The 26994-nt window shown below is 46.2% G+C and overlaps 2 protein-coding genes across 2 annotated transcripts in view; both read left to right on the top strand.

The window, feature by feature from the left end:
- The window catches only part of LOC117042396 (oocyte zinc finger protein XlCOF6-like), a 449944-nt gene that overhangs the window by 23200 nt on the left and 399750 nt on the right, over positions 1–26994 (top strand). The window lies entirely within an intron of this gene.
- Positions 54–26130, top strand: LOC117042989 (E3 ubiquitin-protein ligase TRIM7-like). The gene is made up of 16 exons (XM_033142610.1): positions 54–619; positions 2610–2699; positions 4503–4733; positions 5422–5444; positions 7302–7417; positions 8311–8337; positions 9384–9410; positions 10268–10805; positions 12623–12641; positions 14714–14920; positions 19740–19835; positions 21004–21234; positions 22367–22389; positions 23222–23361; positions 23899–23934; positions 25558–26130. Exons 1-16 carry the CDS (start codon positions 194–196, stop codon positions 26082–26084), a joined length of 2757 nt encoding a protein of 918 aa, XP_032998501.1. The 5' UTR covers positions 54–193; the 3' UTR covers positions 26085–26130.

Raw genomic sequence — 26994 nt, 5'->3', positions numbered from 1 at the left:
GGAGGAAAGGGATCCACCCTTCCCTCTTAGCCTAAACGTGAGCAAAAACATCCAGCTAAGGCACACCCCTCCGCCCATTGCCGCTCCTCGCTCAGCCAGTCCCCGAGGAGATTCCGGGAAACGGAATGCAAAGTCATTGCATCTGCGATCAGAAGCGAAAGCTGTCCTTGTTCCTCTCCCGGGCGAGGCAGCCATGGACCACCCGGGCGGCGGGGCTCCCATCCAGGCGCTGTGCTTGGAAGCGACCTGCTCCATCTGCCTGGAGTTCTTCAAGGACCCGGTGATCCTCGACTGCGGGCACAATTTCTGCCAGGGCTGCCTGGCCCAGTGCTGGGGGGAGGAGGAGGGCAAAAGCGTCTCTTGCCCCCAGTGTAGGGAAGCGGTCCCGCGAAAAAGCCCCCGGCCCAACTGGCAACTGGCGAGCATGACTGAAATACTCCGGAGGCTGGAGGAAGAAGGGAACGGAGCGGAAGCCAAGGGGGGGATTTTGTGCCAGAAGCACCGGGAGCCCCTGAAGCTCTTCTGCAAGGAGGATCAGGCCCCCATCTGTGTGGTGTGCGACAAGTCCAAGGAGCACCGAGACCACCGGGTGATTCCCATAGAAGAGGTGACCCACCAGGTAGGAAATCACTGCTGTGGGGACATTATGGGGCAGTGACTCTGTTTTTCTTGGGATGGATCTGTGCGGGTTCACTACGGCGCGGAAACGTACTTCACTGGGATCTTAAAGTGGTAGGGGACCTCAAAGGTCATCCATTCCAGCCCACGGCTGCCGCTGCAGGAAATCCACGCCTACAACATCCCTGATAGGCGGGCGTGCAGTTCCTGTCCTCTGGAGCAGCTTTCCCGGAACTGGTGCATGCCAGGGGTTTGGGACTACAACCCCCAGGAGTTCCAGCCAGTCAGGGATGATGGGATTTGTAGTACATTTGGAGGGTGTCTGAGTGGCTACTGTGGCAGGACAGGAAGCAAGTTTGCTCCATCATCTGTGTGGCAGGACTTCAGATATTTGAAAAGAGGCTGCCCTATTGTCATATAATCAGCTCATCTTTAGGCTAAACATATCCCTCTTTCCGTTTATATTTATTTTATCACATTGGCACTCTATTTTTCCTCCAATAAGTTGAAGAAGCTGCAGTTCTCAGAGTGGTTTAACAGTCCATACCTCTTCATAGGGAGCCCTGGGAATTGTAGCTCTGGGAGCGGAATGTGGGGTCCCTTGACAACTCACAGGCAGCACCCCTTAACAAACTACATCTCCCAGAGTTCTCTGGGGGGAAGCCATGCCTGTTTAAAGAGGTATCACAGTGCTTTAGCATGTACGCTGTCGCTGTCAGTGCTGGGCTTTCGCTGCGATCCAGCAGGGCTCTTACGGCGTTTGTCAACATTGCTATGTTCATCACCAGCTTTTTAACATTCAGTACGCCACGCTTCTGTTTACGGCACAGCCCTACACAGATCTACTCAGAGGTAAGTCCCCCTGGTTTCAATGGGGATCACTCCCAGATAAATGAACACAAGACTACAGCTTTATTCTCTTTTTTTATAAATGATTTTTATTGTTTTATACTATACTACTACAAAAAATAAAACATACATTCACATACATTTTCCAATTTTGGCTAACATAGCCGTGACTTCCCTCAGACCTTCCACATGGCTTTCAGAATTATATCTTAATATTATACTTCTTTAATCTACCATTGCTTACATTATCATAAATCTCATGCATAATCTAACTGCCATACTTACAATAATATTTCTACACATTAACTACAAAGCTTCTTGAAGTCCTATTAGCGTATTCAAATGCAAATTGTCTTTCAAATAGTTCGTAAACTTAAACCAGTCTTTGATGAATTTCTGGTCCCACTGTTCCCGGATTCTTCCCATCATTTTGTCCAGTTCTGCATATTCCATCTATTTCACTGTCCGATCTTCTTTCGTCGGTATTTCTTCTTGTTTCCACCTTTGTGCTAGCAAAATCCTAGCTGCAGTCACTGCGTATTGGAAAAGTTTAATGTCGACTACAGCTTTATTCTCATTTTTCCTGGAAGGATTTGCATTGCTCCATTGGACTCGGTTTGCGGTTATAATCTAAGAGTGCGTGCCGTTTCCCTTCCATTCACAAACTTTGGTTGAAGCTGCTCTCTTACAGAGCATAATTCTTCAAAAGAAAACAAAGAGAAATGTCCAGGTGTCCATCCGTGAAAAGAACCCCCCCCTTTTTTTTGCTTATTTCCCCCCACATTTTCTCCTCTCTCGTTTACTCATTTGTGAACATTGAAATGAGAGAACGTTCAGCGTAACCCTAGTTGTTGTAATAAATACATAAGTGCGCATTGAGCCTGGGTCTCCAGTTAAGTGTGGCACAGAAGATGCAACTTGCAAATAAAATGCTTATCATACCTTCTGAAATACCCATTTTTGCAGAGAAGACGTGAGGTGGCGAAAGAGCTCCCTGATTTATCCAAGGCGAAATATGGAGGACAGGTTGCTAGTCCTGCAGTCATATCAGACATGGCTTCCAAAGGAAATTAATCAGTGGCATCAATAATTCTCCATATAAATATTTTTTCTTTTCTTTTCTTTTCTTTTTGCTTCTCAAGGAAAAGTCTGAGCTGAAGTGTTTGGAAAAAGAGAGAGAAATTCTTGCGGATCGGAAACTAGCTGAAGAACTGAGGAGCAAAGAATGTCTGGTAAGTGCTTATTCTTAAGGTACAACCTTCACCAAGCTAGAGCAGATGTTTTGGACTACAACTCCCATCAGCCCCAGCCTGCATGGCCAGGGGTCAGGGATTATGGCAGATGTAATATATATATATATATATATATATATATATATATATATATATATATATATATGGTTGTTGTTCAGTCGTTCAGTCGTGTCCGACTCTTCGTGACCCCATGGACCAGAGCACGCCAGGCACGCCTATCCTTCACTGCCTCTCGCAGTTTGGCCAAACTCATGATAGTAGCTTCGAGAACACTGTCCAACCATCTCATCCTCTGTCGTCCCCTTCTCCTTGTGCCCTCCATCTTTCCCAACATCAGGGTCTTTTCCAGGGAGTCTTCTCTTCTCATGAGGTGGCCAAAGTACTGGAGCCTCAACTTCAGGGTCTGTCCTTCTAGTGAGCACTGAGGGCCGATTTCCTTGAGAATGGATAGGTTTGATCTTCTTGCAGTCCATGGGACTCTCAAGAGTCTCCTCCAGCACCATAATTCAAAAGCATCAATTCTTCGGTGATCAGCCTTCTTGATGGTCCAGCTCTCACTTCCGTACATTACTACTGGGAAAACCATAGCTTTAACTATACGGACCTTTGTTGGCAAGGTGATGTCTTTGCTTTTTAAGATGCTGTCTAGGTTTGTCATTGCTTTTCTCCCAAGAAGCAGGTGTCTTCTAATTTCGTGACTGCTGTCACCATCTGCAGTGATCATGGAACCCAAGAAAGTGAAATCTCTCACTGCCTCCATTTCTTCCCCTTCTATTTGCCAGGAGGTGATGAGACCAGTGGCTATATATATATATATATATATATATATATATATATATATATATATATAAACATATTGAGGAGAAGGACAGGTTGTAGTCTTTGCCTAGAAGACTTGTCATGCCCCCAAAAGACATCTCAGTGTTAGGCTGACTGGTGTTTCCAGGCTGGCCTCTAGCTGAAGAGTCAAGTGTTGACTACGAGCCACTGGCACATTTGCAGACATCTTTGTAACGCAGAGTTGGTCTGCTGATGGGCCTGGTGCCAGATGCCTGTTCCCCATAGAGCACATCCTTGGGGATCCTGCCATCTTCCATTCTATAGACATCACCAAGCCAGTGTAGATATCACTGAGTGCAAGCATGCTGGGGATGTGGGCTTGGGAGAGAGCACATCTTTGTTTGGAATTCATCCTGCCACACCATGCTCAAAATCATCCTGACGGAGCACATGTGGAAGGCCTTGAGATGTTTCTCCTACGCCACTTGGGAATGAGAGGCGGGAAGAGGGTTGGTGCCCCCAGGCCCTGTTTGTGGGCTTCCTGCAACGTTCTGCCTGGACACTGAGGTCCAGTGCCGAGGGCCTTCTGGCGGTTCCCTCACTGAGAGAAGCCAAGCTACAGGGAACCAGGCAGAGGGCCTTCTTGGTAGTGGCACCCTCCCACCAGATGTCAAAGAGAAAAACAACTACCAGACTTTTAGAAGACATCTGAAGGCAGCCCTGTTTAGGGAAGATTTTAATGTTTAATAGATTATTGTATTTTAATATTCTGTTGGAAGCCGCCCAGAGTGGCTGGGGAAACTCAGCCAGATGGGCGGGGTATAAATAATAAATTGTTGTTGTTGTTGTTGTTTATCTGGCTAGCCACTGAGGTAAACAGGAAGCTGCACCACTTGGCTAACCCAGCAGGGCTTTCCTCGCCTTCTTCTCTTCAGGAGTTATATACCTATAGGTAGGAACCAGCCCCACCGCTGACAACTTCTTTGTTTCCCTCCCCGCCAGATGGAATTAGAAATGGAGAAGCAGAGGGTCGTGTCTGCCTTTGAGCGAATGTACAACTTCCTGGAAGAAATGGAGCTCCTCAGGCTGGCCAAGCTCGAGGGCCTGAAGAAAGAGGTTGAAGTGATCCAGAAGGAGAACCTCGCCAGACTCACAGAAGAGATTTCCCATCTCAGTAACCTGATCACTGAAGTGGAGAGGAACTGCCAGCAGCCGGAAAATGAATTTCCACAGGTGAGTCTGAGTTTGGCTCCAGAGGTACACAATAGAAACGTCTTCTCATTTTGCCCCCATTGGATAAGCCCAGATCATGTCCACCTTCGCTCTTCAAATGATACATGTACTCGCTTCCGTTACCCATATATGATTTCCTTGATGATTTTTCTCTCCAACCCCCCACCCCACTCCCGGGTCTTCTGTTAAATTGTGCCTTTATAGCGGTTGTCTATAGCACCATTTATAGGATTCTGCTTTTAAACAATCGTAGAGAACTTTTAAAAATGTTTTTTTTTAAGTGGGGGGGGGGAAACTGAAGGGAGATTTGGGGCACGGCGCTCCATGATATCGCAAACACTCTGCACACAACCCCTTCTGCTTCCAGCTGGCAGAATTTGCACACACAGCCCAAGCATGATACTCAAGAGAAGACTGTTCACATGACAAGTAATCCCAAGGAGGATTAATCCCTGCTTTTTACAAACCAAGATAAAAAGACCATTCCCAACTCCCATTACAAGAAAGGGGAAGTCTTCTTGAATCATAAGATTAGAAATAAAGTTGACACAAATGTGGGGAGTGGCAGTTCATTTTCAAGGCAGAAGGAAAAAAACATTAATTCCCAGCCAAATAGCAAGCAATCCAGCCTGTATTTTGCTTGTGCAGCTGAACAGAACTCTATCTCTCCTTCTTCCCATGCTCTCAGGACATCAAAAAGGTTTTGAGCAGGTAAGTGGGACTTTCTCACTCCTTGTGTCATAGAATCATAGAATTGTAGAGTTGGGAGGGACCCTGAGGGTCATCTAGTCCAACCCCCTGCAATGCAGGAATCTTTTGCCTAAAATTAATAAGAGTCTCGCGCTCTACCAACCGAGCCTTCCCAGTTATTGTTGTAGAATCAGAGAGTGGGAAGGGGCTTCCTAGGCCACCTAGTTTCAACCCCGTGTTTGATGCTGTCGAGAACAGTGGGTTTTTTTCTGGGGGGATGCAGGGGTGAATCTTTTGTGAATCTTTGTACTTTTGTCCATTTACTGTATTTATTTCCCCCGATTTGAACTATAAAATGGTGGTTTTCTTGAGTCAAAATGAGAGTTACCCCTAAACATTTTTTAAGGAAAAAAAGCACTGGCCGAGAATATTTTGATAGGAGAGGAAGGGGGACTCTTGGCCAAACCCAGCACAAAGCCAAATGCAAAAAGTTCATTACTTAGATAAAAATAAATCAAGTGCAGATGTTTAGAGTGGGTGTAGCTTGGCAGCGGTACATGTGAAAAGGATCTTGGGTCAATGATGGAGGGCTGGGCGATATCAAACTGCGAAGCCAGTTAATGCCTCCATCCTTATTTGACACATCATGATATATCGCAATGTTTAGCTGCTGATATATCACAATGTTGAAAACCAGATATTGCCCAGCCCTAATGGATACCTCTGTGTAACAAAGAAATAACAAGTCAAGCAACATCAATAGTATTATTAAAAAGGTCCACCAGAGGCTGTATTTCCTGCGTCAACTAAGGAAATTTAAATTGTCCCAGGAAGTGTTGATCCAATTCTACAGAGGCATCATTGAAACTGTTCTCTGTAATTCTATAACAGCTTGGTACGGTACAGCCTCCAAGAGAGACAAGAAAAGGCTCCAACGAGCTGTAAGAATTGCAGAAAAGGTAATTGGTGTTAGCTTGCCTTCAATAGAGACTATTTATGCTACCCGAGCTAGGAAGAGAGCAGAGAGAATTGTAGCAGATCCTTTACATCCCGGTCATAATCTGCTTGATTTACTTCCATCTGGACGTCACTACAGGACTTCATATACAAAATCGGCTAGGCACAAGAATAGTTTTTTCCCTTGTGCCATTAAATTGTTAAATTCGTAGTTGTATAGCTTAAGGGGAGGTAAAATATGGGTGGGGTTTCTTTGCTTCTTTGTATTGTGAGAGGAACAGTGTCTGTATGTTTACATCGCATTGTAGCCGAAACAAATTCCAAGTATGTTGGAAAATGTACTTGGCCAATAATAAATTATTCCTATTCCTATTCCTATCATCATCATCATCATCATCATCATCATCATCATCATCCCACCCTCTGAATGCAAGTTTCCCATCTTCTACACTAGGGGTGGCTGTCTGGCCCTCTCTCCAAGCCACACTTCTTGCTGGGTGTGCTTTGCACCCCAAATGTTTTTGCCTTGCTGGAACGTGTCTTTGCACTCTGATCATGCCTGTTGATTTTGTGGAGGGAGGAGAAAGAGGTGGGTGTTGTACCTGTGTGCAAAAATGAGCCTACTGCACCACATCACCCACTTTTGTCTTTGACCCTGACCACCGTTGGAAAGTTGCTCCCTGACTCCGTTCTGCACCCTGGGATTTCCAGCAACAGAGATATCTCCACGGGGCTCTCGGGAATCTGCGAACCATTTTGTGGGGCGTGTCTGGTGGAGAAGATGCCTCCTTAGGTTTCAGAGGAGCTCCATATGGGGCGAACCAGGGAATGGATCCGTCTCCTCAGGATAGCTCTCCTCGGAGGAGTTTGCCTGGGAAGGGGCCATGGCTGACTTCTCTGTTTTACCTGCTTCCCCTGCAGATATGAGAAAGGGCTAGCGGGACAGCTGGTGGAGCTTTCTCCAGGACTGGAAGAGAAGTTCAGGATTTACTCTCAGACGAATTCCGCTCTGGAAGAAGCTATGGAGAAATATAAAGGTATTGGTGGTGGTCACAGGATCTGAGGGGAGGGGGCTGGGTATAGACCTTTGAGAGGCTCCCAGCTCTGGGCTGGATGTGAGGAAAGAGAGGCCCTCAATGAAGAGAAAGTGGTTCTGCTTCTGTGGTTCCTCCAGATGTCTGAACTGATGTCCCAATAAATATTGTCCCTTCCGTTCCATCCCACTTTGGTGGATCTTTTGAGGAGCTTGCATTAAAGGCAAGCTGGTCGCTTTCCTCACAAAATAATCTGTGGGCAGCAGGGTGGAAGAATCTCGTCTCCCACTATACATATCATACAGTGGTACCTCGGGTTATGTACTTAATTGGTTCCGGGTCGCAGTACGTAACCCGAAAAGTAGGTAACCCGAAAAATGCGGCATGCGCAAACAAACAAAAAACACTGGAAAACCACTTCTGCGCATACGCAGACAGCGAAAACGCTTCTGCGCATGTGCTAATTGCAAGCGCTTCAGTTTGCGCTTCCAGGTTAGCGGAGTTCGTAACCCGAAAAGTTCACAACCCGAAGCATACGTAACCCGAGGTACGACTGTATCTGTTTCTGAGGAGAAGGAATGTAGCTTGATGCAGTTGCTCTCTTGAAAGGTGGGGCAAGGAAGAGCCTGTGCCAACTTAAAGAACAAAAATATATTTATTATGGCGCACGATTTTGTGGTTCTTCAGTCCATGAAAGCTTCAGCCAGAATAAATAAACAGGTTAGTCTGCAAGGTGCCACAGGACTCTTTCAATGCTTTACATAATTTTCTGTAACTGAAACTCTTGTGTGGTTTTTAGTTCTTTTCTTCCCCTCTCTCACGCATGAATTTACACATTGCTATCTACAGTATATGGTGGTCTGAGTAAATTTGTCATCCTTTTCTCCACATGGCAGAATCTCTGGAGGAAGCAGTGAACAAAGGTAGTTTTCTGGGAATGTACGGGAAGGGAAAATTTGATGGGAGATGGTGCTTGAGCATAGCTGTCAACTTTTCCCTTTTCTTGCGAGGAATCCTATTTGGAATAAGGGAATTTCCCTTTAAAAAAGGGAAAAGTTGACGGCTATGTGCTTGAGAGAGAGGTTGCTTCCACACTAGAACATGGGCTGTGGTTCTCCTTTTCCAGAAGTGAAACTATTATTTGTTCCTCATGGCCAGTTCTATAATGCTTAAACACAAATAACTCCTGTTCAGCAAAGGTTCCTTGCAACATGAATTAGAAGTTTTCGCTTTGCAAGTTCTGCTTTTTGTTGTTGTTGTTGCCTACTGATTAGTGTGCCTGGGAGATCAGAGATTAATTGTTTATTAGCTGGCTTCTGTTACTCATCAAATAGTTGTTTTAGAAATCCAGATTCCTTGCACCATCTTTTCTGTTTATGTTTTGATAGAGAAATAGCACTATTTCATTGAGAACGGGTGAGAGGGAGAGAGAAGGACTCCTACAGAGAACAGAAATTCTGGGGCGTTTAATCACTAATCCTCCAAACACCCTGAACAAGAAACAATAAAACAAGGAGAACAGGCATCTTTTAATTAAAGTCACACTAGTGTTTGAAAGCCTCAAAAGTGCTCCGTCTGTCCATACTGTTTTATCCTAAAAATTATCATAAAAAACCATTGAAAAATTGGGTGTACAACAAAGAAAACACTGGAATGCAACAATTTAGCAACAATGACATGACATAGATTCTCCATAAAGATTGAATGAACAAAGGATAGTAATATAAGAAAGGGGGGGGGAGACCTAGTGTAGAAACAACCAGGGTTAAGAGGTTGCCCTCTCTGATCATGGAAACCACACCTGAGAATTAAAAAAAACCAACAATTAACTAAATACAGTTCTAATTTAAATTTGAATGTGATCAGTTTAGTGTGAGAGGTTTCACTCCCTCTTGAAACGTTAAATGATAGACCACTATATGTATGATGGTGTCTGATTTAATTTGTCGCTCTTTCTCCTGCACAACAGAGTCTCTGAACCAAGACTTGTACAAAGGTAACTATATGCATAGAACTAAAAATAAAATAAAAGGGGGGAATGTTTTGATGGGGGGAAGGAGGCTCAGCGGCCCCACATTGAAGTATTTAATTGAGTTGTATCAGGTCAGGTCTGAGGCCCTCTAGGCGCTGTCAGACTCTAACTCCCATCAGCCCCAGCCAGTACCATCAATGCTAGGGCATGATGGGACTTGTAGTCCAAAACATGGAAGGCATCAGGTTGGAGAATGATATCCCCCAGAGCTTTCAGGTGCCCCAGCCAGCATGACTGCAATGACTGGTGGAAGTCCTACAAATCTCCTCGGAGGGCACCAGGTTGTCAAAGTCTGGTCTGGAGAAAGGAGACATTATGAGAAGTGGGGGTGGGGAGGACCGAAGGCCGCGGTGGCCAAAGCAGGCCTCAAGGCCTCTCTTATCTGGCCCCCTCCAGACTCTCCCTAGGCATACACCTATCACTGGACTTCCCTGAGTGTGTTTGCCTGGCTAGAAGGTATCCGTCAACTGCGGCAGTGCCTCTTGCATGCCTAGATGAAGGTGTGTGTGTGTGTGTGTGGAGGCCTTTGGTTTTTGCATGGCTGGAATGTCACCTAGTGTGGAGGTCAGAGTTGCATCTGCTACCCTGCCCACTTTCCCATTTGACCCCGCCCACCACTGGCCTCTGGAAGGTTGCCCAGGATGAAATGTGGCCCTTGGAAGCTGAAAAAGGTTCCCCAGATCCGCTCTAGCCTCTGAGACTAGTCTTTCCCAAGGATTTAATACACCCTGCTATCTACCTATCTATCTACCTACCTACCTACCTATCTATCTATCTATCTATCTATCTATCTATCTATCTATCTACTTTCCTCTCTGCAGTGAATTTCACTCTGGATCCAGACACCGCAAACCCCTTCCTCATCCTTTCCGAGGACCTGAAAAGCGTGAGAAGAGGGAGCCGATACCAATCCGTGCCCGACAACCCTGAGAGATTCGACATCATGATGAGCGTGCTGGGCCGCGAGAGATTTGCTTCGGGGAGGCACTGGTGGGAGGTGGAGGTGGAGGAGAATTTGGGGCGGTGGGCCGTGGGGGTTGCGAGAGAGTCCGTGAGGAGGAAGGGGCAGGTCCGCATAAGCCCCGACGAGGGGTTCTGGGCTGTGGGGAAGTCGTTCCACAACAACCACGACTTATCCTCCCCTTGCCAAATTCTGGCTTTCACATCCCCAAAGCCAACCCCATTGATCTTGAGGCGTAATAAGCTCAGGAAGGTCCGAGTGTCCCTGAGCTACGAAGAAGGTCGTGTGGAGTTCTTCGACGTCAATTCGGACGACCTGATCTTCACTTTCCAGCCGGCCTCGTTCTCTGGGGAGAAGATCCTCCCCTTTTTCCGGGTGTGGAGAGGGGTCAGGTTGAAGTGCTGAATTCTAAGGGGGTGGGATCTTCCCCCATCTCAGCTACAATAACTTCCACCATCCTGAAAGGGGGTGATGTTCTAGCGCTTTCTCTACACCCAGGCAAGGAGCTTACGGTCTTAGTGGCTTCCCAACAGTAATGGTGTCTCCCAGTCCCAGATCTTAAACAACTTCCATCGGCGATGAGAGAAAACAGAATCAATGCAAAAACATAAACGAAACAGGTGGGATTAGAGACTCCTTACACTGGGCATGGGGAACCAGTGGCCCCCCCAGAGGGTGCTGGGCTCCAACTTCCCTCAGCCTCAGTTAGCAAGGTGAATGGTGAGGGATTGTGGGAGTTGCTGTCCCAACAACTGGAGGGCCACAACCTCCTCAATCCTGCCCTACAGCTTCAGCGCTGGCTGTTATTTAAAACCTTTTCTTCTCCCAGCTACATTGTTCAAAATATATTTTTGGCAGGGCTTTAGAACAGTGTTTTTCAACCACTGTTCCGCGGCACACTAGTGTGCCGCGAGATGTTGCCTGGTGTGCCGTGGGAAAAATTGAAAAATTACTTTATATATAGTCAATATAGGCACAGAGTTAATTTTTTTAACATTTTCTAATGGTGGTGTGCCTCGTGATTTTTTTCATGAAACAAGTGTGCCTTTGCCCAAAAAAGGTTGAAAAACACTGCTTTAGAAGACACACAAAAGGGGGGGGGCGGAATTCAGCTATGGTAGACTTCTGTTTATTAATGATTCCACCATAAGGCGGCTTGTGTGGGATTTGTAGTAGTCGCCCACATGAGCATGATCAGATGCAGAGCTGCTTGGCTTCAACTCGTGCCCTGCAGTTACTGCAGCTCCATCGATTGAATCTTGCCATTCAGGAGTCAAAGCGGGAAAACTTGGTCCTGCTTCTGGAGGGGGAGGTACATCTGCCTCAGCCTAAGATGGGGAATCTCTGGCCCTCTGGACTCCCATCAGCCCTTTTATTGCAAATCAGGCTTTGTCGGAGTCCAACGACATTGAGTTCCTCCATTCCCCGCTAGGAATTGAACTGCAGCCAGAAACCAGAAGTGACGAGTGTGGGTGTGGGTGAAGCTTTTAATAGGGCTTGCCGATCAGAAGGTCGGCGGTTCGAATCCCTGCGGCGGGGTGAGCTCCCGTTGCTCGGTCCCTGCTCCTGCCAACCTAGCAGTTCGAAAGCACGAAGTGCAAGTAGATAAATAGGTACCGCTCCAGCGGGAAGGTAAACGGCGTTTCCGTGCGCTGCTCTGGTTCGCCAGAAGCGGCTTAGTCATGCTGGCCACATGACCCGGAAGCTGTACACCGGCTCCCTTGGCCAATAAAGCGAGATGAGTGCCGCAATCCCAGAGTCGGACACGACTGGACCTGATGGTCAGGAGTCCCTTTACCTTTACCATTTTAACGTGCTAAGCTTTCCCAAGGCCATTTTTGTTCTGATGGCAAGTTAGACAGGAGCCCTTGGTGAGCGTAGACAAGAGGAAAAGGCATAGAGATCAAGTCATTGAGGCGATGGTAGCTTTTTCCATAGCGCAGGGAACGTGGAGACATTTCCATCTGTAAAATCAGAGGTACCTCCGTCTTTGAGATGAACCTTAATTTGCAAACATCTTCTATTTGTGCTGTTTTCTCCTGCGTATCATTGGCATGTTGTTTACAGCGCCAAGTCCTATAGCATAACATAAATAAAAATCGGCTTGGCAAACACTTCTGACAATCTTGGGCTTTTTTCACTCTCTGGTTATGCTTATCCTGGGGGGCTGGGGCTGGAAGCTGCTTCCCGCAATAGTTTTGCTTCTAATTTCCAGTGTTTTGGAGGCTGGGAATGTAAGTACAATCCCTTGGCAGGAAGGCTGACAGAGTATAAGGCATTGTGTACATGACAAGCCACAGTTAATTAAATGTATAAAACACCACATTTCTCAAAAGTGCAAAGAACTGCACATAAGAATCTCAGAGAACTGCCGTTTTCTTTTGTACCGCAGTTCCATAATGAAATGCCCAAAACGAAGGCAGGCTCGCAAATGGGGGGGTCACCCCTGCAAGGTGCATTTCCTTAAGAATGCAAACAGTCCCTTCAAAACCCCAGTTCCAAGTCTCTTCTCTCTCACCAGCCAGTAGAAACAGTGTGCTCTGTTTTCTCATCACTGCCTTGCCTGCACATGGCCCATCTGACTATCATGATGATGATGATGATTTCAATTTATATACCTCCTTTTATCAAAGGAGAAGTGTATACCTCCTTGTATCTGAGGAATTGTGCGTGCACACGAAAGCTCATACCAAGAACAAACTTAAGTTGGTCTCTAAGGTGCTACTGGAAAGATTTTTTTTATTTTCCTTTTATCAAAAGATCCCAGGGAAGTGTGCAACATTAAAAACACATTACAGAACATCAATGATTAAAAAAAACATACTGAAAATGATACTGACAGACAGCTTAATACAACCTTTTGTATTAACCAAGTTGTTTTGACGCCTAAAGCAGAAAAGAAGAAGAGTTTGGATTTGATATCCCACTTTTCACTACCCGAAGGAGTCTCAAAGCGGCTAACATTCTCCTTTCCCTTCCTGCCCCACAACAAACACTCTGTGAGGTGAGTGGGGCTGAGAGACTTCAGAGAGGTGTGACTAGCCCAAGGTCACCCAGCCAGTGGCGGAGTAAGGCTCCGCGGTACCCGGGGCGGCAAAGGAAACGCCCCGGGGGCGGGGCGTCGTGACATCACATTGTGACGTCATGACGCTCCGCCCCCAGGGCGTTTCCGGGGGTGCCGGCGCCGCTTCTGCAGCCCTCTTTTAAGCCGAAGAGCTCGCTTTTAAGCTCTCCGGCTCAAAAGGAGGCTGTGGAAGCGGCGATCCGATGACAGAGTGCGCCTGCGCGCGCAGGCGCACTCCGTCGTCGGGCCGTGCGCTGCCGCTCCCAGGGTGACGGAGGGAGCGGCAGCGCGTGGGAATGGTGGGAGGGGCTGCCTCTTGTCACCCCCACGTGCCGCCGTTCGCTCCGTTGCCCCAGGAGCAGCAGCACCGCACACACCGTGCGCTGCTGCTCCCGGGGGGGGACGGAGCCAGCGGCAGCGCGTGGGGCTGACAAGCGCCGGCCCCTCCTGCCACTCCCCACGCTGCCGGTCACCCCGGGAGCAGCAGCGCTGCACGGACCGGGTGCTCCCTCGGCCGTGCGCTGTTGCTCCTGGGGTGACGGAGGGAGCGGCAGCGCTTGGGAATGGCGGGAGGGGCTGCCGCTTGTCACCCCCATGCGCCGCCGCTCGCTCCGGTCGCCCCAGGAGCAACAGTGCACGGCCGAGGGAGCACCCCATCCGTGCAGCGCTGCTGCTCCCGGGGTGACCGGCGTTGCCTGGGGAGTGGCGGGAGGGGCGCCGCTTGTCGCCCCCACCCGCCGCTTGTGGCCCCTGTCGCCCGGGGGCGTACCGCCCCCAGCGCCCCCCCCCCCTAGCGACGCCCCTGCACCCAGCAGCTGCACATGGAGGAGTGGAGACACGAACCCGGTTCCCCAGATTAGGAGTCTACCACTCTTAACCACTACACCACACTGGCTCAACAAATGCTTTCCCAGGGAGAACAAAAAAAACCCCAAAAATAAATAACAGATTTGCTGCCCTTTCATGACGCCCAAAATCAAAGAGCACCTCCCTCTGCATCTGATTGTAAGCAGGATTTCCCCTGCTTCTAAGCGACAAACACACACACACACACACACACACCGCTCCCCCCCCTCGCTAGTTATATAATTCTTGGTCAAGAAACCTGAAAGTGAAACTGAAAAACTTAAGTTTTTTTCAATTGCTTCGTGCTGCTCTGGGGGAGTTTCCTCCGCCATCCTGTGTCGGTTTCACAAAGGGAAATGCCAGACCCTTATTGCACCAAAAAGAGCTTGAGTTAAGAATTGCTGCTGCTGCTGTTTTCCCTTGGAGACAGACTTGGGGAGAGGCTTGGAAGAGGAGGAGATGGAAATGTGCCAGAATCACCGTGAGCCCCTGAAGCTCTTCTGCAAAGACCACGAATCCCTCATCTGCTTGGTCTGCGACAGAGCCACGGAGCATCGAGGACACAATGTGGTCCCTGCAGAGGAAGCTGCCCCAGGCTACAAGGTAACCGTGGCAGAAGGTTAGGGAAGAAAAAAACACATGTAGTTGCTGAGCTTTTTTGAGGAATGGATGACACCAAAGAGAGGACATTACGGGGCGAGGGGGTGGGGCGAGGTGAGGCTTCTGTGGGAGAGGAACAGAACCTCTGTTATTTTTTTGTTATTTTTTAGAACCTCTGTTAATTGAGTACTTTCAATGCTTTTCGATAATTTTGGTAGATCTAGGCCCACGGGTGCAGCCAAGTGAGTCAGTAAGTGACTGTGGAGGCCAGTTCTGGATCCACACATCCTTCCACAGTGGGGACCTAGGTTTGGCCAGTGTGGTGTAGTGGTTAAGAGTGGTAGACTTGTAATCTGGGGAACCGGGTTCGCGTCTCTGCTCCTCCACATGCAGCTGCTGGGTGACCTTGGGCTAGTCACACTTCTCTGAAGTCTCTCAGCCCCACTCACCTCACAGAGTGTTTGTTGTGAGGGAGGAAGGGAAAGGAGAATGTTAGCCGCTTTGAGACTCCTTCGGGTAGTGATAAAGCGGGATATCAAATCCAAACTCTTCTTCTTCTCTTCTTCCGGGTGGGAGCTGATCACGGCGAGGGTTTGCCAAGCGTGCCTTCCTCTTAGCGCATTTCTCCTTTTCGTCCTGAGTTCGGGTGTCTTCAAAGTCCATGACGCCTTTGGTAAAGAACCATGTGCTTCACCATAAGTAACGTGGAGGAAAAGGTGGTTTAAATGCAACAAATCAGTCAAAACGAATAAAGCAGTACAGCGTCATAAGACTTTGAACAGTCATGGTTTCCCCCCAAGGAATCATGGAACTGCAGTTAAGGGTGCTGATAGTTGATGTGGGACCGCTATTCTCCCCACAGAGCTACAATTTCCAGAGTAACCATCCCTCTTCCCGGGGAACTCTGAGCTTGATCTCTTTTCCACACCAGCAGATTTTTTTCCCCTGATGTCCTTTTGTGCTGTATATCTCTTCTCTGCAACACACACAGAAGAAACTTTGCTTTTAGATTCCATTCCTACTGCTTATAAAAAATTTCTCACAGGTTTAGGATTCGGTGTCTGCGCTGAGCTTTCTGCATGCGTTTTGTGCAGCTTCCATTAATTTTTGTAACTAGTTTTTGGAAGATTTTACTTCTCATCATGACACAGAAATGTTTATTGTCGTCGTCCCATCCCGTCCCATGTCCCCCCGAGCTTCAGGCTACAGACAGCTTTGAGCAGATGATACAGAATTTTAATCCTGGGTCACAATTTTATCTTAAAACACTGTTGTTGTTGTTGTTGTTGTTGTTGTTGTTGTTGTTGTTGTTATTCTACCAGGACCAACTTTCTCTTTGGGGTTTTTTTTCTGGATGTCAGAATGATCTCTAGTAACATATATCTAAGAACACAGGAGCAAGTTTCTAGGAATTTCACTATGTTCTTACACTAAAAGGCCAGGTAGTTAAATGGGATAATGTTGTTGTTGTTGTTGTTCAGTCGTGTCCGACTCTTCGTGACCCCATGGACCAGAGCACGCCAGGCACGCCTATCCTTCACTGCCTCTCGCAGTTTGGCCAAACTCATGCCAGTCGCTTCGAGAACACTGTCCAACCATCTCATCCTCTGTCGTCCCCTTCTCCTTGTGCCCTCCATCTTTCCCAACATCAGGGTCTTTTCCAGGGAGTCTTCTCTTCTCATGAGGTGGCCAAAGTACTGGAGCCTCAACTTCAGGATCTGTCCTTCTAGTGAGCACTCGGGGCTGATTTCTTTGAGAATGGATAGGTTTGATCTTCTTGCAGTCCATGGGACTCTCAAGAGTCTCCTCCAGCACCATAATTCAAAAGCATCAATTCTTCGGCGATCAGCCTTCTTGATGGTCCAGCTCTCACTTCCGTACATTACTACTGGGAAAACCATAGCTTTAACTATACGGATCTTTGTCGGCAAGATGATGTCTTTGCTTTTTAAGATGCTGTCTAGGTTTGTCATTGCTTTTCTCCCAAGAAGCAGGCGTCTTCTAATTTCATGACTGCTGTCACCATCTGCAGTGATCGTGGAACCCAAAAAAGTGAAATCTCTCACTGCTTCCATTTCTTCCCCTTCTATTTGCCAGGAGGTGATGGGACCAGTGGCCATGATCTTAGTTTTTTTGATGTTGAGCTTCAGACCATATTTTGCGCTCTCCTCTTTCACCCTCATTAAAAGGTTCTTTAATTCCTCCTCACTTTCTGCCATCAAGGTAGTGTCATCAGCATATCTGAGGTTGTTGATATTTTTTCCGGCAATCTTAATTCCAGTTTGGGATTCATCCAGTCCAGCCTTTCGCATGATGAATTCTGCATATAAGTTAAATAAGCAGGGAGACAATATACAGCCTTGTCGTACTCCTTTCCCAATTTTGAACCAATCAGTTGTTCCATATCCAGTTCTAACTGTAGCTTCTTGTCCCACATAGTTAAATGGGATAATGTAGTGAACTTTAACTAGAGTATTGGTGGTGTTTAGCCAGTCCAATGTAGGATTCAGAAATGGATAAGATGCAGTTAATTTTAATCTTGCCTATTGTGTGGAAGTCTTTCATAGGCTCAGATGCACTCACTGCTCTTCTGCCGATGTATTTAAAATTACTATTTCCAAACAGATTGTAGCCTCTTGAGTCCTGTTTGATCACCAACCTCATTTTCAATCTGTGCTGCATTTGGGGGCTGCCTTGTTCGTTCCGCTGGGTGGGGGCTCTGGACTTCTGCCCCGGTGGCACCATTCGCAGTGTTGAGAACTTAATCGGTTCATGTTCACAGAACGTAACATATACCACATCCTGCCAAACATTTGCTTGTGAGCGTTTATTTCCTCCTGACTGCTGTTGGCGGCTCCAAACCGGAAAACTCAATTGTGTGCTTGCACAAGATATGCAGATACACAGAAATCCAGACACACGGAGGCTGACAAGATTAAAATCAACAGTGGTTAAAAATATTTAATCAACTTTCGAATAGTTTAATACCCGTTTTTATCCATTGATTTGCAATTTTAAAAGTTTTCTATTGCCGCAAAGCACCTAGAGGTGGGTTTCTGTTTTGTCAAGGGGGTAGATAAATTTTGTAAGTAAGCAATCAAGTAAATGAAATCAGCTATAACATTTAACAAGTAAAATGAACAAAGTAAATATAGACAAATAATAATAGACCAGATGACTGGCTGGCCAATAAACCGTTATTACAAGGATAGGGAGGCTGGATTTGAGGTTGTTGGATTCTAGTAATAATAATAATAATAATAATAATAATGGTATTATTTATACCCTGCCCACTCTGGGTGGCTCCCAACAGAATTAAAAGCACAATAAAGCATCAAACATTAAAAACTTCCCTAAACAGGGCTGCCTTCAGATGTATTCTAAAAGTCAAGTAGTTGTTTATTTCCTTGACACCTGATGGGAGGGTGTTCCACAGGGTGGGCGCCACCACTGAGAAGGCCCTCTGCCTGGTTCCCTGTAACCTCACTTCTCGCAGGGAGGGAACCGCCAGAAGGCCCTCGGAGCTGGACCTCAGTGTCCGGGCTGAACGATGGGGGTGGAGATGCTCCTTCAGGTATACTGGGCCGAGGCCATCAACCCCAGGCCAGCATGGCCAGTGGTCAGGGATGATGGAAACTGTAGCTGAACATCTGAAAAGTCACAAGTTCTCCACCTGTCCTTTAACATTTTCCTCCTCTGTGGTCTGTCTCTCTTCTTTAGAAATCAGCTCCGCCTCTTAAACACTTCAGTTTCCAAATAGCTTTGTCTTTACATCTGTTTCTTTCCCTTTCCCTATACTCCTGAAACTGCAGTTTGGCAGGGAAGGGCTCAGGAGATTAATGGGCTATGAAATGGAATGTAAAAGTGTTGTCTAAAATGTATAAAATATTGTTGGAATGGGTGATAAAGGATGAGCAAGTAAAATCCTCAGTGATACATTTGGCAATAGATATTGGTCATAATACAGACATGGAAGCACGGGAACGATTGTGAAATAGGGATATAAAATTTCCAGCATGCGACGGTTTAAGATAAAATTATATGAAAATGATATATCAATGCTATCTAACACTGAGCAAACTGGCAAAACATGTATAAAACTAAATCAAATTTTAAGTGTTGGAAATGTAAAGAGAAAAGGCTCTTTTTACCATATGTGGTGGTCTTGTAGTAAGGTTAAGGCTTACTGGGAAATGATACACAATGAAATGAAAAGGATGTTTAAAATAACGTGTTAAAAAAAAGGCAGAAGCCTTTCTCTTGGGAATTATAGGGATAGAACTACCTAAGTTGTATAGAAATTTATTTATGTATGTGAGTACAGCAGCTACTTCCCCCAAAATGGAAAGAAGCAGAAGTCCCAGCAAAGGAAGAATGGATACAAAAACTTATGGAATATACAGAAATGGCAAAACTTAATGGAAGAATAAGAAATCGAGATCAACTTTTTATAAAAGAATGGAAATGGTTTATTGAATATTTGCAGATAAAAACACTGGCAGGATTATTGTAATAACCTGCAGCTACATAAGAGTATATTTATAAAGAAGATAAATAAATGAGCAAATTATGTTCATTTGAATATGCAGAAGATATTAAAAATTAATGTAAGGAACCACAGAAAAAGGGGGAAGGAAGTCAATTTTTAAGATGTCAAAATGATTGTAAGATTAGTGAAATGTATATATCTGAAAAGTATTAAAAAAAAAAAGAGTTTAGTGGGCATCCCTTGACCCTCCCTGGAAACAATGGCATTTGGGCAGTGGGGGGAAGGGGTTTGCTCACTTGGCTACATGATGTTGTGCATTTTCTGTTTGTTTAGGAAGAAATTGAGGGCCACCGGAAGTCTGTGGAGCTCATGAGAAAGAATCTTGAGGACCGTGTGTTGGCAGAAGAGCTGGGAAGCCAAGAATGTCTGGTACGGGTTTGTTGTTATTATGGCATACACCTTGTTGTTGTTGTTTAGTCGTTTAGTCGTGTCCGACTCTTCGTGACCCCATGGACCAGAGCACGCCAGGCACTCCTGTCTTCCACTGCCTCCCGCAGTTTGGTCAGACTCATGTTGGTAGCTTCGAGAACACTGTGTCCAACCATCTCATTCACTGTCGTCCCCTTCTCCTTGTGCCCTCGATTTTTCCCAACATCAGGGTCTTTTCCAGGGAGTCTTCTCTTCTCATGAGGTGGTGAAAGTATTGGAGCCTCAGCTTCAGGATTTGTCCTTCCAGTGAGCACTGCTTTTTAAGATGCTGTCTAGGTTTGTCATTGCTTTTCTCCCAAGAAGCAGGCGTCTTCTAATTTCGTGACTGCTGTCACCATCTGCAGTGATCATGGAACCCAAGAAAGTAATATCTCTCACTGCCTCCATTTCTTCCCCTTCTATTTGCCAGGAGGTGATGGGACCAGTGGCCATGATCTTAGTTTTTTTGATGTTGAGCTTCAGACCAAATTTTGCGCTCTCCTTTTTCACCCTCATTAAAAGGTTCTTTAATTCCTCCTCACTTTCTGCCATCAAGGTTGTGTCATCAGCATATCTGAGGTTGTTGATATTTCTTCCGGCAATCTTAATTCTGGCTTGGGGATTCATCCAGTCCAGCCTTTCGCATGATGAATTCTGCATATAAGTTAAATATATGCCCCTTCATGGATCACTGCCTTGTCGTGGCGAAGGGGCTTGAAAAACTCAGGGAAGCTATGGGCAGGTCAAGATGGACAGGTCATAGTGGAGAGTTTTGACCAAACGTGATCCACCTGGAGGAGGAACCTGCAAGCCACTCCAGTATCCCTGCCAAGAAAACTCCATGGACAAAGGCAACAGGCATACACCTGGGGGTCAGCAATGCAGAGCATTAAGGAGGCAGCATGCCCACCGTAAACTTCTGTGGCAGCTGTGAAAGGTCTTAGAAATCCCCTCAAAAATCCACAATGTCCCAATTGTCCCATGCAGCCCTGTTTAGGGAAGTTTGTAATGTCTGATGTTTTGTCGTGTTTTTAATATTCTGTTTATTCAGGCATTCTCCATGAATGATCCTCATCTTCCATCTGGTTTTCCTCCCCGCCATTTCACTCTTTGTATGTTTGCCTCCTAGGCTAAGTTAGAAGCAGAGACAAAGAAAGTCAAGTCTTCCTTTCATCGGATGTGCAGACTGCTCGACAGAATGGTGCACCTCAAGCTGACCCAGATGGAAGACCTGAAGAGAGAGATCGATAAGAGGCAGCAAGAAAATGTCAGCAGGCTCTCCCGGGAGATCTCCCGCCTCAACGATATGATTGTCGAGATGGAGGAGAAGTGCCAGCAGCCGGTCTGTGGGTTCTTGCAGGTGAGACTTGAGACCAAGATATCTCCCAGCAGTTCCTACACAAGAAATTTAGGCCTTCTGCCTACCAGCCCTATTTAGGAAAATATACCGTATTTTTCGCTCCATAAGACGCACCTTTTTCCTCCTGAAAAGTAAGGGGAAATATCTGTGTGTCTTATGGAGCGAATGGTGGTCCCTAGAGCTGAATTGCCCAGGGGCCAAAAGCAGATTGTGCTTTTTATTTTACAAAGAGAAAAGGGAGTGTTGAAAGGACCCGCTCAGCAGCTGATCAGCAAGAGATCGGGAGAGAGATAAGAGTCCCGGCTCCCTTTCAGCCCCGCCCTCCTTTGTTGAATGTGCTGCAGAGGGAGGTTGTTTGTTTCCCCAGGACATGTGACTGGCTGATTAGATTATCTGTCTGGAAACAGTAGAAATGTCTCCCTTTCCTTAAGATTTTTCAGAAATGTGAGTTAAACCCCATAAAAATGGGGCTTTTCCTCTTTGCTTTTCCCCCTTTGCAAAAAAAGCTGCAAAAACTTTAGCTGATCCTCAAAAAAAAAAAAAAAAAACCCTAGGGCTTTTCCCTTTGCAAAAAAAGCTGCAAAACTTTTAGCTGATCCTCAAAAAAGGCCTTTTGCCTTTGCAAAAACAGCAGCAAAACCTTTAGCTGATCCTCAAAAAAAACCCCCCAAAAAACCCCCAGGGCTTTTCCCTTTGCAAAAAAGCTGCAAAACTTTTAGCTGATCCTCAAAAACAAAACAAAAAACAAAACAAAACAGGGCTTTTAGAGGAGGAAAATTTTTTTTTTTCTTGTTTCCTCCTCTAAAAATGAGGTGCGCCCTATGGTCCGGAGCGTCCTATGGAGCGAAAAATACAGTAAGCTGCCATTTTGGACATTGCTGTGCTATTAAGGATTAGAGCTGGGCTTTCTCTCCATCATCATCTCGTCATGAAACAAATGTTTATTACTTCTTAGTATTTATTAGATTTTTTAAGCCACCCTTCACCAGAATGTGGAATGAGGACAGACTTCCATTTTGTCCTTCACCTCAGGCCCTAGTTCTTCCATAGAAAGAAGGGGGAAATGACTCTCCACAACAACAGGCCAGTGTGTGTGCTGGCTGTGTAACTGAGACTTATTTCTCTGTTTCAGGACATCAGAAGTGACTTGAGCAGGTATGTGGCTTTCTCCTACCCTCTTTTGCATTTCATCTCTGGTGGAAAGAGTTTCAATTCCATTTTAAAAGCAAACAAACACATTTCTGTGGAGCACTATCAAGTGCTAGATTTCTACCTCAGCGTTGCTGAGGAACACAAATGGGACAAGTGACAACTCTCTGAAGATGCCTGTTGCTTGATACTGAAAGGCAGAACACCTTCCACACGACCCAAAAGCTTATACTGCAGTCAGTTGCATTCCTAAACTCATTCATTCCTGAATTTGAATCCATTGGTTTGGGTCCTACTCTCTGGAGCAGCAGAAAACAAGTTTGCTCCATCTTCCATTCGACAGCCTTTCCGATATCAGTCTTCTCTTCTTCAGGCTAAACGTACCCAATTCCCTCAACTGTTCCTCATAAGGCTTGGTTTCCAGACCCTGCGAGGAAAATTAACTATGAACCCCCAAAACTGGGATTGTCTCCAAAGTTTTGCAGGGTTGTTGTTGTTTTTAGAGAAAACCCTGCCCTGCAAAATTTGGAATCCCTTCCTAACCGGTGCCAAACTGTTGCAGTTGTTTTGCGGTGAAACCCCCGTGTTTTGCAGCACCCCACAAACTGAGCAATTGATACATCAAACACGGGGTTCATATCTAACTACAAACCCAACCAGGAGGAAGGTTATCTTGTTTCTCCATTTAACCATGAAATCAACTAGAGCAGCATTTTCTTGTAAAGGAACACCATGTTCAAATGGCAGGCTGAGGCATCAACTCATGAGTAAGATCTACTCTCAACTACATGTCAGGCTTCAGCACTGCAGGTGTGGGGTATTCCCTAGCCATCCCTTAAATGTTAATCATCTTCCCTTCCAGATATGAAAACGAACAAGTAAGGGATGCAATTGAGCTTTCTCCTGGATTGGAAGAGGCGGTTGGAGTTTACTCAGAGAACAGCTCTGCTTTAGGAATTGCTGTGGAGACATTTAAAGGTACTGGGAACAAGGTCAGCGGTTTGAATCCCCGCAACAGAGTGAGCTCCCGTTGCCCTGTCCCAGCTCCTGCCAACCTAGCAGTTCGAAAGCACGCCAGTGCAAGTAGATAAATAGGTACCACTACGGCGGAAAGGGAAACGGCATTTTCATGCGCTCTGGTTTCTGTCACGGCGTTCCGTTGCGCCAGAAGCGGTTTATTCATGCTGGCCACATGACCTGGAAAGCTGTCTGTGGACAAACGCTGGCTACCTTGGCCTGAAAGTGAGATGAGTTCCACAACACCATAGTCGCCTTTGACAGGACTTAACTGTCCAGGGGTCCTTTACCTGTTTTTACCTCACTGGGAACAACTCTGGAAGGTCAATGGAGACAGTTGTCTGTGGGTTGCACAGCTGACGTTTGTGAGAGAGAGAGAGAGGGAGGGAGGCAGAGACAGTGTCCACTGGAGTCTTTTATCAGGTGCTTGATTGACATGTAACGTGACAGTGCCAAATGTATCTGAATAAATTGATAATTCTTTCCTCCACATAACAGAGTCCTTGGAAATCCTGGAGCCGGCGCTGTACAAAGGTAATTTTCTTGGTCAGATGAGATGGGAGGTGGTGCCTGAGATGGGTTCAAGGGGGCTAGCTCTGTAAGAGCACCAAATTAGATGTTAACATTTGCTTAAATGGGAACCATGTAAATTGCACATGGCACAGGGGGGTGGGGGCAGGGACAATACGGGGGGCAGGGACAATATCTGGGGAATAAGAGTTGAAGTCCCCCATCCCGATGCTAGGGTATGAGCCGTGAGCTGTAACCAAGGTATATTATTGAGTTTACAGTTCATGGTTTGTCTGGAGGAGATGAGACTGGGTTTGTACAACACACCAAACCATGGTTTAGCACATACCAGCGTAACAGGAGGACTAAGGGAGAGCAGTGGCCTCAATCTGCAGCAGTTAGACTAGTGACTGGGAGTGGCCGCTGAGACAATATAACACTGGTCCTGAAAGACCTACATTGGCTCCCAGTACGTTTCCAGGCACAATTCAAAGTGTTGGTGCTGAGCTTAAAAGCCCTAAACAGCATCGGCTCAGTATACTTGAAGGAGCGTCTCCACCCCCATCATTCAGCCCGGACACTGAGGTCCAGCTCCAAGCCTCCCTGCGAGAAGTGAGGCTACAGGGAACCGGGCAGAGGGCCTTCTCGGTAGTGGCGCCTGCCCTGCGAAACGCCCTTCCTTCAGATGTCAAGGAAATAAACAACAATCTGACTTTTAGAAGACATCTGGAAGCAGCCCTGTTTAGGGAAGTTTTTAATGTTTGATCTTTTATTGTGTTTTTAATATTCTGTTGGGAGCCGCCCAGAGTGGCTGGGGAAACCCAGCCAGAAAGGTAGGGTATAAATAATAATAATAATAATAATAATAATAATAATAATAATAATAATTCTCTCTAGGGAACCTTCATGCAAAGCTGTTTGCACTAAGCTATGGTTTGCCTTAGGGCTTGTCTACACATCTGCTTGTCCTGCGGTCTTTCCACTGGAAAAAAACACTCTTTACCACCAAATCAGAGCAAACGTCAATTGGGTTTTCCATGGACTGATGTTTGCTCCGATTCAGTGGTAAAGAGCAGGTTTTCATGGGGAAAGTGGCAGGGTGAATGGAAAACTGCTTGCACCCACACCTAGAAACCATAGGCCAAGCGGAATACCTCTTGGATCCGTCTTTTCTAGACACGGGAGAAGCGGTGTGTGGACGAGCCAAGAGAGTTGCATGCAAAACAGCCCACAATATCCATGTGACTTCACCATTCAGTTCTAGGGAGGTTTAAAAACAGCTCCATCCAATTAGACCGTGTAGTACATAAACATTAAATGGAAAGGGCATTCCCATTTTGCCTTCCATCCCCAAAGGCCTGGTGTTGAAATTTATACAAGGACAGGGCTCCTTCCCTGCAGATCTCATCACCTGGGCAGGTTTATTTTGGAGGTGTCGCAAAGCCAGTGATTTAATCAGCCAGCGATTTCTCCGCTTTTTGCTAAGGCCTCCTGAAACATATTCAGGCAAAAGCCTGGAAGGAGGAGGGTTTTTTTTTTTTTTAATGTCTCCAGAAACAGAAGTGGATTCTTTCTGTGACATCACTCATTCAACCTCTTCCTTTCTTCTCTTCTTCCTTCCTTCCTCATCTGCTCCTTCTCCTACAGTGATGGTGACTCTGGATCCAGACACAGCACATCGCCGCCTCGTTCTCTCCGAGGACCTAAAAACTGTGAGGAAGGCAGAGGAAGAGCAGGACCTGCCTGACAAACCAGGGAGATTTGATGTTGGGCCCTGTGTGCTGGGCCGCGAGCGATTCACTTCCGGAAGATATTTGTGGGAAGTGGAGGTGGACAGCGAAGGCACTGGGGCGATGTGGGCCGTGGGGGTAGCACGGGAGTCTGTCAGGAGGAAAGGAAAGGGCAGCTTTAGGCTGATTCCCAGCGAGGGAATCTGGGCTGTGGGGGCGATAATGGGTGAACTCGTAGCGTTTACTTCCCCCAAACAGACCCCTTTGGCCTTGGGACAAGACCCCAGGAATATCCGCGTGACCCTCGACTACGAAGAGGGACTTGTAGAATTCTTTGATACGGACAGAGATGAGCTGATCTTTGCTTTTACGGGAGCCTCCTTCTCTGGGCAGAAGATCCGGCCCTACTTTTGGGTAGGGTACAGATCCCAGCTGAGGTGCTGAATCCCACTTATTACTTATCACTTCCATGAAAGGAAGCAATTTTTCTTCATAGCTCCATGAAAGGTTCCTAAGCCATTTTTCAGCCTCGGTGGTTTTTGAGTAGGACTTATAAATGGAATCAGATCGTAGAATCATAACAGTTGGAAGGGACCCCAAATGTCATCTAGTCCAGCCCCCCCCCCCCGGCAATGCAGGAATCTCAACTAAAGCATCCGTGTACAAATAAAAATACTACTACAGAAAGTTTGGTGGCTTCCTTTTTGTGGCAGGCTTTTGAAATATTTATGTCCGCATGCAAAAATGGAAAAAGAAGCTACAAACAACATGTGTCTTCCCCCCCCTTCATTTCTTGAGCTCATATACCTTTAAAGGTGGTATGACGGGCAGAATTTCAACCGGTACAGACTATCCTATCCCTGCATGTCCGAATCCAGCTTAAAGCAGCTATTTTCTCCTCTTTAAAAGAAGAGGAGAAAAAAAGAGTTGGAGGAAAATATTGAGATAGGAATCCATTAAAAAGTCAAATATTTAGGAATTTGGTTAGCAATAATATAAATTTGTGTAAAGATAATTATGAAAAAGTATGGCTTGAAATAAAAAGAGATCTAGAAATTTGGAGCAGAATGAACCTTTCCCTACTAGGAAGAATCGCTGCGATAAAAATTAATGTGTTACCAAAAATGCTCTTCCTTTTCCAGACAGTCTCAGTAATGGTTAAAGACGACTGCCTCAAAAGATGGCAAAAGGATATTTCCAAGTTTGTCTGGGAGGGCAAAAAGCCAAGGATTAAACATGAAATACTTTGCTCTCCCAGACTTTAAACTGTATTATGAGGCTGCATGTTTGGTGTGGATTAGGGACTGGATAAAACTGGAAGAGGAGGAAGTGTTGGATTTGGAAGGCTATGATA

The sequence above is a fragment of the Lacerta agilis genome, chromosome 2 (genome assembly GCF_009819535.1).
Source record: "Lacerta agilis isolate rLacAgi1 chromosome 2, rLacAgi1.pri, whole genome shotgun sequence".
NCBI classification, from domain to species: domain Eukaryota; kingdom Metazoa; phylum Chordata; class Lepidosauria; order Squamata; family Lacertidae; genus Lacerta; species Lacerta agilis.
Note: the sequence above shows the minus strand (reverse complement) of the source record. Positions and strands in the feature narration are given on the sequence as shown.